General features: G+C 38.5%; 1 protein-coding gene across 3 annotated transcripts in view; it reads left to right on the top strand.

Annotated features, from left to right (window-relative positions):
* LOC122794000 (ras-associating and dilute domain-containing protein-like) overlaps positions 1 to 15,151 on the top strand; it is an 867,060-nt gene that overhangs the window by 443,078 nt on the left and 408,831 nt on the right. For all 3 annotated transcript variants that reach the window (XM_044062093.1, XM_044062094.1, XM_044062095.1), the window contains one exon: positions 5,958 to 6,177. In XM_044062093.1, coding sequence (XP_043918028.1) covers positions 5,958 to 6,177 — 220 coding nt within the window. The remainder of the gene's footprint in view (positions 1 to 5,957; positions 6,178 to 15,151) is intronic.

Below are 15,151 nucleotides of genomic sequence, written 5' to 3'. Positions count from 1 at the left end.
ACTAAGGTAAATATTGTACATCACACTCAGCTTGATTGTACAGTACACTGCTGTTGGTCGCTAGAATGTATATACACACATTTCTTTCTATTTAATTAGTCTGAAATACTCTGTTGCTACTTATGTGTCTCTATTTTTGTTTGTGAAATGTTTTGTATTTCAGCCAAAATGAGCCTAAAATTGGTCAGTATTGATCAGTGCACTACCCTGTAAACAAATATAAATAAATAAAATCCCATTTCAATTTTGTTAGTTCAAGGTCAGAAGTTACTGTCTATGAAATTACAATGGAAACCGAGGAGCTTCATGCCTCACACCCTTCTTACTTGTATGTACACATGCTACAGCTGAACGACTTTAAGAAAAGGGTAAGCACATTACAGATTGATAAATCCCTATCCATATTTACTCCAATAAAAGCAAAATGACAGTGAAACAGTGAATAATAGCCATACATCCATAAAAATACATATTTAAAAAAACAAGTAATGGAACAAAAATCAACAATGGTATCTCATCAAAATGCACAAAAGTACTGCAAACTTATTTAATTTTGATAAACTAGCTTGGTAAAACAACAGTCCTTTAAACTGAACTTGAGTAACTTATGTGCTTTTAAAAAAATATGTCTATCAAATGTCCAGAGACTGCCAACAATGCTGAACTTAAAACAGATGACTTTATTAAAAAAAGAATACACTTGTTATTGAATCCTTCGTCATTTTTTAAAAACAGTGTACATTGGAAGTCTTCATCATTGGCAGTGATACACAGTCACATCACATTACAGTTAACGATCAGAGTTTGTTTAACTTTTTCAGCCCATGGTTGGGTTTTATTGAAAATCACGTTTACCACTGCATACGTGCTGTGGAGTTTACAAGTCTGTAAAATGTGATGATGCTTGCATTGGTGATAAACATGCATAAATAGGTACATATGTTTAACTCATATAAAACATTATGATAGCTGATGGTGATGAATGTACATAAACTAGTACATACTAAAGTTTGATGTGAATTCTTCAAGCAACAAGCAATGGAAAAGCGCTGAACCAAAAATAAATAAATAAAATAAAAAAATCCCGTTATGTGTTGGAGAAGGGAAGTATTTTCTTTCCTCTGCAGAACACCGGAATTAAAGCTGATTGCAATTAGTCCATGATTTCTGTGAATGCAGAAAAAGTTGTAAACCCCCCCCCCAAAAAAAAATGACTTCTATGTTTCAACTCCAGATATTGTATTCATTGGAGAACAACACTATGAAGGCAGGTTTGGCCTGAATATTCAGCTCTTATTAAAGGATTTCCATTTCAGGGAACATCCTGTAGCCTAAAAGTTGAGTACTTGTTAATCTAACTTGAACCTGGGTGACAGACTAGTTGTGTTTTTTTGGTAAAAGATGTAAGAAGGTTCATGTAAGTCAAAGCCTGTGGTATTGGTTAGTGATTACAACCACTGGATACTTTATCAAATAATAATTTCATCGTCCACTGCATTGCACCAAGAGCAGTTGTCTGGTGGTTTAACAATCAGAAACGTCCAGCCTAAAGCATGTGCTAAGTATTAGACTCATGTTAAATGAATAAACTGAGCGTAATGTGGTTGTATTTTTCACAACCTACAACATTAAAGCCTGCAATGTATTGGTAATTACTATAAATCAGATCCAGTCGTACAGCTATCGTTTGATCCACTTTGACTCCACAGTGCTCTTAGCCCCTCATGTGTAAAATTAGCAAATGTTATATAGTTCATCACTATAGTGTTTAATATACTAAACAAAATCTTTTGAGACCTGCAGTGCCATTCTGATACATGCCTAGTGTAGGTCCAGTATGTATCCTTTCAGTGAGATGGCAAATGTCACTGCATGGCCAGTGTGTTTTGAATAAACAATAATTGCCTTCAGCAAAAAATCACAAAACCTCAGATACATATATTATGCACAAGCTGTATGGCAGCAGCACTGTGTCTAACATGTCAATGCAAAAGTTACAGTTCAACAGTAAAGGCTATTCACAGTATAAGCATTTATTTATTTATTTTATTTATTGACATTTGTTAACCAGATTGGTCCAACTGGACCTGTAGCCCATTTTCAGTGGAGACCCGAGGAGAAAAGATCCAGTTACAAACAGTTTACAGTATATAAAAAATTCATATTCAAAGATATTAAAGAAATTTGAAATACAACAGGTCCAAAAAAAGTAGGAAGCATGCACATAGCAATATACAAGTAGCAATTTTACAAAGATAAATATAAATCTACATATTAATATAAATCCTTCAGTTTCGTAGATTGGGTTTACCAGGTAACCACCTAGTAGGTTACAAGGTGAATGGGTGGAGACTATTTTAGATACATATACAGTGGTGTGGGGGGGTTAGGTTGGGTCATGGCAGGTGCAAGTCTTGGTGTTAAGTAGATGACGTTTGAGCACTTTTTTAAAGTGTGATGGGTTGGTAAAGGAACGTATGCATAAGGGAAGTTTGTTCCAAGCTTGAGCTACAGAGCACTTATATAGAAGTCTGTCCACATTTTTCTTTGGTTGGTACATATCCAGAAGTTGGTAGGTAGAGGTGCAGAGGGTCCGAGATGGGGAATAGGTGGAGACCAGGGATGAGTGAGCTAGACAGGGAGATGGTTTGTATAGAGTAGAATGTGTTATTTGAAATTGCAATAAAAGGAGTTGTTGGGAGAGTTCAAGTCATTGGAGAGAGTTTAAGGCAAGGCAGTGGTGTGAGTTGTATGGAGAGTACATAATGCATATAGCGATTTTGTGGTATATTTCTTGAAGTTTGTTCAAGGTTGTGTCCTGAATGTTGGTTAGAACTGGGGCAGCTTATAGAAGGGAGGGGAGGAGGAGCACCTGTGCTAGGCAGAGTCTAGCAATAGAAATTAGAAACTTTTTGTTGCGGTATAGCAAACCTAGTTTCTGGTGTGTTTTTTAATACATTGGAGTATGTGCAGGTTGAATTTGAGTTCATCATCAATGATGACACCTAGGAGCTTTGTATGAGGTTCAGGTTTATGATTGTGTTGTTGGAGGATGTAATAGCAAAGGTAGATTTATGATGATAAAGAGAATGGGGGAGAAAGAGCAAGAGTTTGGTCTTTTTAGGGTTAAGGATGAGTAGATTGTCAGACAGCCACTTTTCAGTGGATAGAAAGGTGTGTTGTGTTAGGGTATGGCGTTCAGAGCTATTGCTGGAGATGGAGATGAGAGTTGAGTCGTCTGCGTATTGGATGAGGGGGGATTGTTTACAAGAAGTACAAAGTTCATTAGTGAAAATGTTAAACAGCAGGGGACCCAAAATGGAACCTTGTGGAACTCCAGTTGGGATTGGAATATAGGAAGAGCAGGATGAGAGCCATCTGACAGACTGCTGCCTACAAGGGAGGTAGCTAGAGAACCAGGCAAGGGAGGTAGCAGGTAGGTTGGGATTAGCAACTTTAGATAGCAGTACGGAGTGAGAAACCGTGCCAAAAGCTTTGGAAAGGTCAAGGAAGAGACAGGATATGAGTTGATTGCTATCTTTCTCACCTGCTTGTATGCTTAGTTACCTGGGCTAATCCTAAGGATGTTTTCATTCACACATCAGAAGTCAGACACAGGCTCATATCTTGCCAATACTGCACACGTCACCTTATCTGACACTTTTTCAGATCTGTGACAATTCTGTTAGGTACTGCAGTAATTGAATAAGTGGGTATTGTCTCTAATGCTGTGAAACTTCAAGATCTTTTGCCGAGATAACTTTAAGATGCTGTCCCTGTAGACCTAGCAGCTAGGCCTGTGGCTGTGTCTCTCACAGTGGCTATGCTGCATGAAAACAAATCTGTAAATATATCTACTACAGGACATGTGCCCTGTTGCTGTTTCAGTTGTTACTATCAAATTAAAATTTACTATATCTTTAAACTTTTTTGTTTTCATTAAGTTGTATCAGACGCTGTGTTTCTGTAGTTTTCTTCTTGTTAACTGTGCATTTTCTTAACAGTATCCAGTTTAAGAATTGTTTTTCTTTACTGCATTTTAAAATTTCAGGTTGTCTGGAAGTTGTCTGTCTGTTTGTATACAAGTGCTGTGTCATGTCACATTAGCTTCTGCCCACAGTTTTCTAGCCTCCAGAATACGGAATTGATACATGAACAGGTCCTTAAGTTTATAAGCTTTTATTGTGAATTGCTGTTTACATCCACTTTACCCAAGTTATAACGGACATGAATGCAGTTTAGTCAAAGAGACATCACTTATAACAGCTTAAGGCTGATAAGTGATGCATATAGTGCTGAGTGCATCGGTCCCTTACCCGGCCGACTGGGTTATTGTTAATCTGATAAAATTCTTAATTGTTGTTCTGAAAATAGTTATCTGCTAACCTCTCACAAATCACTGTCTCTGTTTCTTGCAAAGATTTAAGCTAGGACCCACTTTTACAGAGTAACTTTTAAGGTTTTGTTTTAACTCATTCACTCCAATGGAGTGCAGGAAGCTTGCACTGTAACTTCGAATGGGCGGAGCCTAAGCCTTTTGACAGAATAAAGTTATGTCTTCACAGATCAAACAAATGTTCATATCTCTGGAACCATAGGGGTTATGAAAGACGTGTAAATGGCAAACTCGTCAGCACAAACTATTTTTGTAGTGGTAGTATTCTTTAGGTTCTAGGCAGCCACAGTGGTGCAGCAGTTAGCATTGTTGCCTCACAGTAAGAGGTTCTCCGGTTCGATTCTCAGCTGGGGTACCTTCTGTGTGGAGTCTGCATGTCCTCTTTGTGGTTCCTCCAGGTGCTCCGGTTTCCTCCCATCACAAAGACATGCTGTTTGGTAAATTGGCCCTAGTGTGTCTTCTGTGGAAGACTGGGTGCCGGGCTGGCAACTCAACACTGTAAAACTCCACTGCTAATCATGAGCGGACAGGTGATCCGCTGTGATGACCCCTAACCGAGAAAAGCCGAAAGAAGAAGAAGTATTCTTTAGGTTCTAGGTCTTAAACTGTATTTTATAAAACATAGCAACTGTCATATTTGTAATATTTTGTAAACAATTTTCAAAATCTCAGCAATCACTCACGTTACATACATAGTGTCAGCAGCATTTTATTCATATAGATGAGAGCTTTCATACGAGACTAAGTAGTTGTGTGTGTGTTACTTGGTTGTTGAGATATTTAGAAAAATGTGAAAATTATATGTATATAAATTAATATCATAGAAACAAAAGTTAATATCTATTTACCTGCACTAAAAACAGGTCAAATATTAATGCAGTTGAGATTGCCATTGTGTAGGCTTTAAGATGAAATCTTTTAAAACCTTGTACATAGCATGATTTTGGAATTATTGATGCAAATATGAACAAGGAATATTTGACGCCTACAGGTGTCAGTAGGAGTTAACTGCAGATGCACCTGGAGGTGTCACTCGGATGTAATGAGTTAAGGGCTCATACAGAAAACTAAGCAGACTTTTTCAGATGTTTTTGTTATTACAGACTTATCTTTATCAATCAAAAGAGGAACATGAAACTGTTATATGTATGGCCTACATTGGTTTCTAGAAAGAGTAATAGTTTAAAACTAGCTAGCTTCTAAACTGATCTCAAGAGCCTTTAATATTGGGTCTTATTACTGGATATTGAAGTTGTTGCAGTTGTGGAACTGTTTTATATATCTACCTGAAATATTGCATGTTCTTTCATACTCCTGTTTGTCACCATACCTGAGTTAAAATAGCTTTGGAATCTATGATGGACCAGTGATTTGGGGATACTGAGTACATTAAGTTTCTGGTAAGCAGGTGCTGCTTAAGTGTTTCTATGGAGCTGCAGTAATGTCATGAAACTTGTACTGTGGTCTTCCTTACAGAGTTTTAACAACCTTTTTATAAAGTGAATTAGTTTTGTAACTGATATGCATTTTCTGTAAGTGCTTTTTTCCTGTTTTTCCACAGACTCTTTACACAGTCCTTCCCGGTATGTTGGATAGCAATCCCTTTACAGAGTCTGGTCAGCTGCAGGTACCAAAACGAATCAAGAACATCTTGGACGTGTTTCAGAAGACAATGGACCTCCTTACTCAGCACTACGTGCACACCGACATCACCTCCCAACTCTTTGCTTATCTGTTCTTCTTCTCCAATGCATCTCTCTTTAATGCACTCATGGAAAGAGGTATTAAAAAACAAAGAAGTTCCACTCAATGTTTTAAGATTGTGGGTGTGGGTACTTTATAGATTGCAGCCCTAATATGCAGTATTGGAGACATTTCATGGTAGTATTGTAGACTCTTGTAGTTTCTGTTCAGAGCATATGATATTTACAGCCCAGTTTCTTCAAAAGCATGCTGCAGGTTAACAGAACTGATTTTTTGAGGACTGTACTTAGAAGAGCAGTAAATCAAATATGAATTTTATTTGGTGTTGTAGCAGCTGGGGGGGGGGTGATGGATGGAGGGTAGCACTGAGCTTCTGTGTCAACACTCTTTCTCTGCTAAGATAAGGATGAGACATTTTATTAACAGTTCTCAGTGCAAGCTGTGTGTAGCACCAGGGGCATTATCCTAGAGGGACTGAGAGTGTAATTGGATGCCATAGTGTATGGACTGTCTCTGAGGAAAATTAGAGAATTGGAGGTGGTGATCCTATTACTTTCTGCAGTAACCACCTAACTTGTTTGGCCTTCTGGCAATGCACGAGTCCCTTATCTATCCCTAACCTACCACACTGCATTGCAGTCAGGCTCTGCCAGTTCACAATTTTTGTTCTGCAAATGGTCATCTGCTAACTGCAAACATACCACTGCCACTAAGCTGACCAGTTACCTGTGTATTTAAAGTTGATTACTTTGTAATCTACACCTGTGATTTGTAAATTCATGTACATGTCAGTCATGTGTAGAACTAGTAACCAAATGGTATCACACACACTGACCCTGCAGAGATAGCAAACTTGTTAGCAAATAGGTTTGGGGAAAAGTTTACCCCCTTCACCCCAGCAAACCTGTAACAAACCTTGCCCCAAACATCCTCCCTATCCTACATATCTGAAGAACAGGTCATCAAAGCCTTGTCCAAAGCAAAAACACAGCATCTATGGGAATAGATGGCATCCCAGGCTGTCTTTTAAACAGGCTAAAACATGAACCAGCATCACCGTTATGTACTCTTTTCAATCATAGTCTAACCACAGGCTTTGTTGCTGTGGAATGGAGAACAGCAGCGGTTATTCCCCTTGACAAAGGTGGCCTAACAACAGACCCAGGGAATTACAGACCCATAAGCCTGACAAGTTTCATCCATAAGGCCATGGAGCGTGTCATTATGGACCTCATAAATAAAGACATTGGTGATCTCCAAACCCTGGATCCTACCCAGTTCAGTTTCATTAAGGGCAGATCCTGCCTATTAAATCTGGTGGATTTTTTTTGAAAATATGACCAGGGCCATTGATGAGGACAAATCTGTGTACACAGCATAACTTGGCTTGACAAAGGCTTTTGAGACAATCCCACACTCGGGCATTACCGATAAACTTAGCAAACTGAATGTAAACCCCTTTGCTGTAAGATGGGTTGCTAACTGACTCACAAACCAGACACACACTATCAAAACAGGTGACTCCACATCAACCAGCAGACCTGTTATCAGCAGGGTGCCCCAGGGGTCAGTGCTGGGCACCCTGTTGTTTGGTATATACTTCTCAGAAGTTCTGGTCAAAACTAAGAGGTTCTGGCTGACCAAGTTTGCAGGTGGCTGCAAACTGGGTGCAATTATTGAATCCCCAAATGATGTTAGTGTACTCCAGGAGGGTCTTACGTAGACCAATGACTAGTATCTTAGTTATGGTCTCAAACTGAATGCAAAGAAATGCAAGATTATTCCCTTCAGCACAAACAATATCCCTTCACACTAGCAAAGCAACAACAATACCACAAGTGCCCATGAAGTGGTAAGGGATTTGGGTTCACAAGTTGACTGTGACTTTAACTTTGGCCACCATGTGTCTACTGTAGTAAGGAAGGCTTTCTATGTAGCACACTTGATTAATAAAGGCATCACATCGAGAGCAAAAGGGGTTATAACCCCTCTATACTTGGCACTAATCTGGCCCATAATTGAGTATAACACCCCGTTCGGCATGTACCGTACAAAGCACCTGCAGCAATTGGAGAGACCTCAGAGGTTTCTAACAAAGAAGATCAAGGGCTCCAGCACATGCTGTACACAGACCAACTAAAGTCCCTATTACTTTACTCTGTATCATATAGACTTCTTAGGGGAGACTTATGCCTGGCTTACAGAGCAATCTCAGACCCAAAACTAATGAACTTGCTGCATATCAGTAAATCAAACAGGACTAGGTCCACGCATTCCAGGGACCTAAATATGGTCTGCGACTTAAATAGAACATGCTGGAGGGACAGCTTTATCTTCCAGAGACTACCACATCTTTGGAATAGGCTACTTATTCATGTGGAACAATGCACTTCTATGACCCTTTCAAAAGGAAATTGGATGAGTGGGTGGGATACTGTAAATGCTTACTGGACATGGGCAGTCATTACTAAATGCAGTCTTAGGTATTAACTAACATTTCTATTGCATTACATTGGAATGAAATAGCTAGGCTTGAAATTACCACTGGGTCGATAGTCTAGTAATCTCCCATGATCCTATGATCCTACATGTTATGTGTGAATTGGGGCAATCTTAGTAGTAGTACGTGTAGGGATCAGGGGTGCAGAGCACTCTTATTTGGAATACATGTACCCCTTGCATAAAAGCTGTAATACTTTCATTTTTAGATTTCCTTTCACTTGTAGGAACCTCTCCCTATAGGAACATTTGGCAGTGAATACTACAGACTTACAAGTGGTACTCAAGTTGATGTGGTTTGCCATTTAGAAAATGTGGAACTGGCCAATAAAGGCTGATTTCCTGTCTTGCGATGTTCCTGCCCTTGGGGGGGGGGACTGCATGACTGACATGTAGTACACAATTGTGATAGGGGTTGTAGCAAGAAAACAGCATTAAGTTGTGGGTACAATACTGATCATTTTTGATCGAGGTTGTGAGTCAGGCATGGAGTGTTTTGGAACAGTCAGCTGAGGAATATAAAGCATGCTAGATGGAAAAGGAACAGTAATAATGTCTACTCATTTATATGCTTGCATCACTGCATTTGACAGTTAACTCTGCAAATATGTGTAAAAAGAACAGAGTGATGGTTGAATTATCATACAACACAATTTAAAGTGATTAACTGATTATATAGCTTAAATTTTGTTTGAAAGCACAACTAAGTCTCAGGATATTCGTTTTATTAAGGTTCTGAAATTATTTATTTTTTTAACCATGTCAATTGTCTGATTCATTTTTAGCATAGCACTGTCACTCATTTAGCCACAGTGAGAAAAGTATCTGACAGAGATGGAAAGGATTTCAGGTTTCCCATAGCCTTTCAGTGGCTACTGCTGTTTATTGCGTTTTATTTTTCCAAGAGGGTAGAGAGAAATTTACTATTGTGTGCATGGCATTTTTAGGTGAACTTATTTTATTATTTATTTTATTTCTATATTTGTATTATATCTGGATACATATCTCTATATCTTTATCTATATCTATATCTATATCTATATCTGTATCTATGTCTATATCCATGCCTGTCTATTTGTCTATCTGTCTATCTATATGTAAAGATAAATTGGCTGTCTGGTTTAACTTACGCTTTTATCAATGTTTGTCTTATCGTGGCAAATATATCTACTTTCATTTCATCAAGTCATATGAACAAGAAAATCAGACATGGCCTCCACAAGCATAACCCATGTTTACCATTTTTGAATTGTGATGAGGAGGGAATCAATCATTATGGTTATGATTATTGAAGTTTGACAAATTGTTAGGTTAATGTTCTGACATAAGGTTATGCATCCATATCTATATTTATATCTATTATCTTATCTATATCTATATATATGTCTATACCTATATCTATATCTATATATGCATATGTTTGTGTGAGTGTATGCATATATCATTTTCCATACTTGGATCTGCCACACGTTGTCAAATGTGTTTTTGTATTAGAGTGCTCTCTGCTTGGAAAAGTGGTGGAATGCATTTATGTTGGACTGCACTGTTAGTCAAGTGTTACGGCTGCCAAATGCAGGAAGATTGTTTGGAACAAGTAAGTGGGGCTTAATGCTGAAATTTTTGGATGTAGAAAGTGTTGGCATTAGGGTTAGTGTTGTGTGTGTTGTGGGCTAGGGTTACACTAAGGGGATAGATTGAGAGTGGGAGTGCAAGTGTGTTCTGGTTAGGGTTAGAGTTAGAGATAGGTAATGGGATAGACTGAGTGTTTTATAAATGTGCTTTTATTTATGTAGTGTGTCTGAGCCAGTCTAGTGCAGTAGGGTCTATATTACATTATCGAACATTTACATATTCGACCGTCATATGGTCGACACCATATGATCGAACATGTAAATGTTTGAACGTTTCAACGGAGATCTCCCTGCAATGCGGAAATTGAAGTTTTCCATTGTCTGCACTGTAGTGTGACCTCGGAGTTGGTATATTTAAAGAGCGAGGGGTGTGGGGGTGCAGGGGGGCTTGCCCCTCCTGCTTAACCTTTCAGGTAGCTTTTTTTTTAAAATTTATTTATTTATTTATTTATTTATTTTTGAATATTTAAGAGTTCGAACATATGGTGTTGACCATATGGTGTTTGAACTTTTAACTATTTGATAATCTAATATAGATTTGTGCAGTAGTAGTGGTAAAGAGAGGGAGTTTAAAATTAAGATGCAGGGTTAGGGTTAGGGGCAGGGACATGTTTAGATGTAGCACTGTTATATATTACTAAGGCAGTGTGTTAACTCTGCAAAACCTTAGGAAAGTATGATAATGATAATGCTAAACCTGGCCCTAACCCTACCACTTAATTTAAACAAACCCATTCCATAACACCACCAGTAATTAGGCAAATCTGGGTTGAATGTGGTTGTAAGGGTTTTCTTATAGGTTGTAAAAGAAAAATGTCTTATTTTTTCTTTCTTATTTGCTTTCATTATGTTTGGTTTTCAGTAACTCATTGAACAGTATTGATTTGACGTCTATGTATTTTGAGCATTTGCAAAAATGTGTATATACATATATAGCTATATGTAACCTATATATATGTATATATATATATATATATATATATTCTATATAGTATATATATTTATATATATACTATATATATATATATATATATATATATATATATATATATGTATATATATATATATATATATATATATATATATATATATATATATATATATATATATATATATATATATATATATATATATATATATATATATATATATATATATATATATATATATATATATATAGATATGGGTCCCCTGTGTTTGACTGAGCATACGCTTGTTCAACAAATGCAGGGATATGATTTCATGTCAACAGTATGGATGTCTGAACAGTAAATATGTCAATGGTACAAAATGTCGATACAGGTAAGTGGGCTGGGGAGGTGAGTGCTTGTGTGCATGTGTATGTGATTTAGAGTTAAGGTCAGGGATGAGTGAAGGATGGATGTTGTGTGTTTGTGTGCATGTTTGTGTATGTTAGGGTAAGGGTTAGGTTAGGGGATGTAATGTTATTTGTGTGTTGTTATGTTTGTGTGTCTGAGTCTGTCTTGTATATTGGCAGTGTTATGGGAAGGTTTTAATGGCAAAGCCACCCTACCCTTCTTAGTAATGGGTGCTAGCCCTAACCCTAACCCTAACACTTCCCCTTCACCCAAACTTAACCCTATACCTTACCATCATTACACTGCCACTATTCAGACAAATTTGATGCTTGTGTTATGGAGTGTTCTAATTATAATTCTGGAGAAGAAATAGTTTTCCTCTATCAATATTGTGTTTTTTTTTTTTCAGTATTGGGGATGATCAAACTTATTTTGTCGGTGTTATGCATTCAACATTATGGTGATTTGGTCATTCACAATGCACCTATATGTGTTTGTATCTATATATTTATATATATATATCTATATACATATCTATATATATATATATATATACATATCTATATCTATATATATATATATATATATATATATATATATATATATATATATATATATATATATATATATATAAACGGTTTACATCAACAATCCAGAGTGCAGGTTAGACGAAAAAAGGAATGTTGACTTACAGTTGTACGATTACGTTTTGTCTAACCTACATAAGTGCGACTGTTCCATTTCGCAGAAAAAAACCCCAAAAAAACAAACAAAAAAATTATATATATAGATATACTTGCTTCCCACCTTTCTAAGCTAGTATAGTCCAGTTTTTAGGTTAGTGCTGAATTCAGGGCTGTGTTACAAATCTCTGTGTTTGCCTGTACCTTATTTGGATAGAAGGAAGTTTCTCTGTTCACCTGTGAGAGAGGGGAGCTTTGAGCAGCCTATCTGTCCCTGGAGGAGTGGTTTCAGCCCAGAAATTAGTAGTTTATTGGCCATTTTGGTTTATTTTCTATCTCTTTATTTTCCCTGCTATAAATACCATATTTCCCCCGTTTTTTGCACTGAGCAGCGCTGGTTAGCTAGGGTAAAACTATTCCCGGCTCCACAAAGTCTCCTCTTCAATTTTTGCCTTGGAACTAGACAAAGTTTCAACTTAAGCACTCAAGCCATTCATTTCACAGCCTGGCACTTGCTCAAAACTTATAGCAAGCACTTATAAACCGTAGCAGTAGCCAAACTAGAGTCTAAGCTCTCTCAACCCAAGACTGGATCAGACAGTCAAGAGGAGAAGGGAAATACTTGCATCACACCACCAGTCTCACATAAACCCATTAAAGCAGCACTGGAAAAAAACATACATAAATATATGAAAACATACTCGGAGGCTCTAAATAAAAATCTGCAAAACCAACAGAGACCTCCAAAGCAAACATCCAAGCAACCTCCACCCCCCCAACACAGACCATGAAACACATACTTCACAAAACCAGTGTGCCATGCAATCACAGCTCTTAAGGCAAAATAACACACCCAACATACTAGTAATAGGTGACTCCATAGTCAGGCACACTGATGTCCCTCTCACTAGGCTTAATAAGGAAAAGGTTACTGTTAGCTGCCTGTCAGGTGCCAGGATCTGCCACATGACACAAGCACTCAGGTCACTCCAGAACAAGTACAAATATGACTCTGTCTTTGTCCATGTTGGTGTGAATGACATGAGCCATACCTCCCTGGACTACATGAAGAGAGACATGGAAGAGCTCTCTGATTATGTAGCCCAGGCTGGTATGACCCTGACCCTGAGTAGCATCCTGCCCTCACAAAGAATGATACCACGGTATAAAGAAAAATTTCTCAATTTCAACAATTGGCTAAGTTTCTGGTGTCATTCAAAGGGGATCCACTGTCTGTCCACCTGGGAGGACATGCTCAACAAGCCATACTGCTTTGCTAGAGATGGCTTGCACCTGTCACCCTTAGGCTTTCGAATACTGGCCAAGGCTCTTGCCACCCCGTAGTACATTTTTTAGGCAAGGCTCAAAAGACAAACCCACTGCCGTAAACAGCACAAGTAACAAAAAACTGAGGGTAATGCTACTCAATGCCAGAAGTCTAAACCTCAAAATACACACACTCAAGGCACTCCTCAGTATGGAGAAAATTGATATATGTACAGTAACAGAAACCTGGTTTAAGGCTCCAGAGAGCACCCCAGCACTACCAGGCTACAACTCATACCATACATTTTTTCAGCCACAGAACCCAAACCGAAATACAAAAAGGTGGGTGCATATCCATATTCATCAAGGATACCCACACCTCCAGGTTAGTGGCACAGCACGATGCTTCAGAGATCATCCACGTGCAACTAACAATGGGAAAAACTGCAATTCAAATTGTAGCTTGCTACAGATCACCCACCATGTGCCAGGACCCCCATTCCGTGTTTCTGAAAACACTGGGAAACATAAAGGTCCTACCAAACACCCTAATATTGGGTGATTTCAATTACCCAAACATTAACTGGGAGAACTACTCAAGTACTAACTCCCTTGCCCAACCTTTCCTAGAATTTATAAACTCAAATGCCCAGGTTCAACTGGTCAACACTCCCACCAGATTTGACAACATATAGAACCTGGTCATCACCAACATGGGCGACCAGTGTTCCACACCAGAGGTCAACCCCTCACTTGTTAGATCTGACCATAAACAAATCACTTTGGATATCCATATTCCGTCCCCACCCCCGGACAAGAAAACCACTGTGAAAAACTTTTAAAAAGCAAACTTCACGTCACTTACGACTGAGGTGGAAAGTTTCAAAGCCCCCATGCTGAAGGATAACACTGTCCAAGCTACAGAATCCTTTACTAATGCATTCTACAGGCAGCTACAAGAATGCATGGATCATGCTATACCAAGCAAAACCAAGACTCACTCCTCCAAGAAAAGGAAACCAGTCTGGTGGACTCCTGCCATAAACAAGCTATACAACAGAAGGAGGAAACTAGTAGAGAAAAGAGTAAAATCCCAAGAAAGGAAGACATCCCTGATCAGTATCAGCAAGAAACTACGATCCCTCGTAAAATCAACCAAGGTGAGCTTTGAAAGAAAAATTGCCAAGGACTCCATAGATAACCAGAAGGCATTCTTTAGCTATGTCAAGAATCTAAGTGGCAATGCTCAGATCTGCTCAGAGTTAGTGCAGAATGGCACAAAATACACTGAACCAACAGATATCGCCAACATCCTGGCAGACAGGTTCAACTTCACCCCCCTCTCACCCCCAAAAGGGCCCATAACCATACCAGAAGAATGTAGAGCCCCTGAAATCACAGACACTCAGGTTAAAACAGCCCTCTCCAAAGCCAAAAACACAGCATCAATGGGACCGGACAGTGTCCCAGGCTGCGTCCTACACAAGCTCAAAGATGAACTAACCCCTCACCTAAACATACTGTTCAGACTCAGCTTCTCCATAGGCTACATACCCAAAGAGTGGTGCACAGCAACAGTTATTCTACTCCACAAAGGTGGAGCCACAACAGAACCCGGGAACTATTGCCCTAGAAGCCTGACTAGCTTGGTCT

This window comes from Protopterus annectens, chromosome 2.part1 (genome assembly GCF_019279795.1).
Source record: "Protopterus annectens isolate FY-2018-M chromosome 2.part1, PAN1.0, whole genome shotgun sequence".
Taxonomy (NCBI): domain Eukaryota; kingdom Metazoa; phylum Chordata; order Ceratodontiformes; family Protopteridae; genus Protopterus; species Protopterus annectens.
The sequence above is the reverse complement of the archived record's forward strand: the minus strand, read 5'-3'. Positions and strand labels throughout refer to the sequence as shown.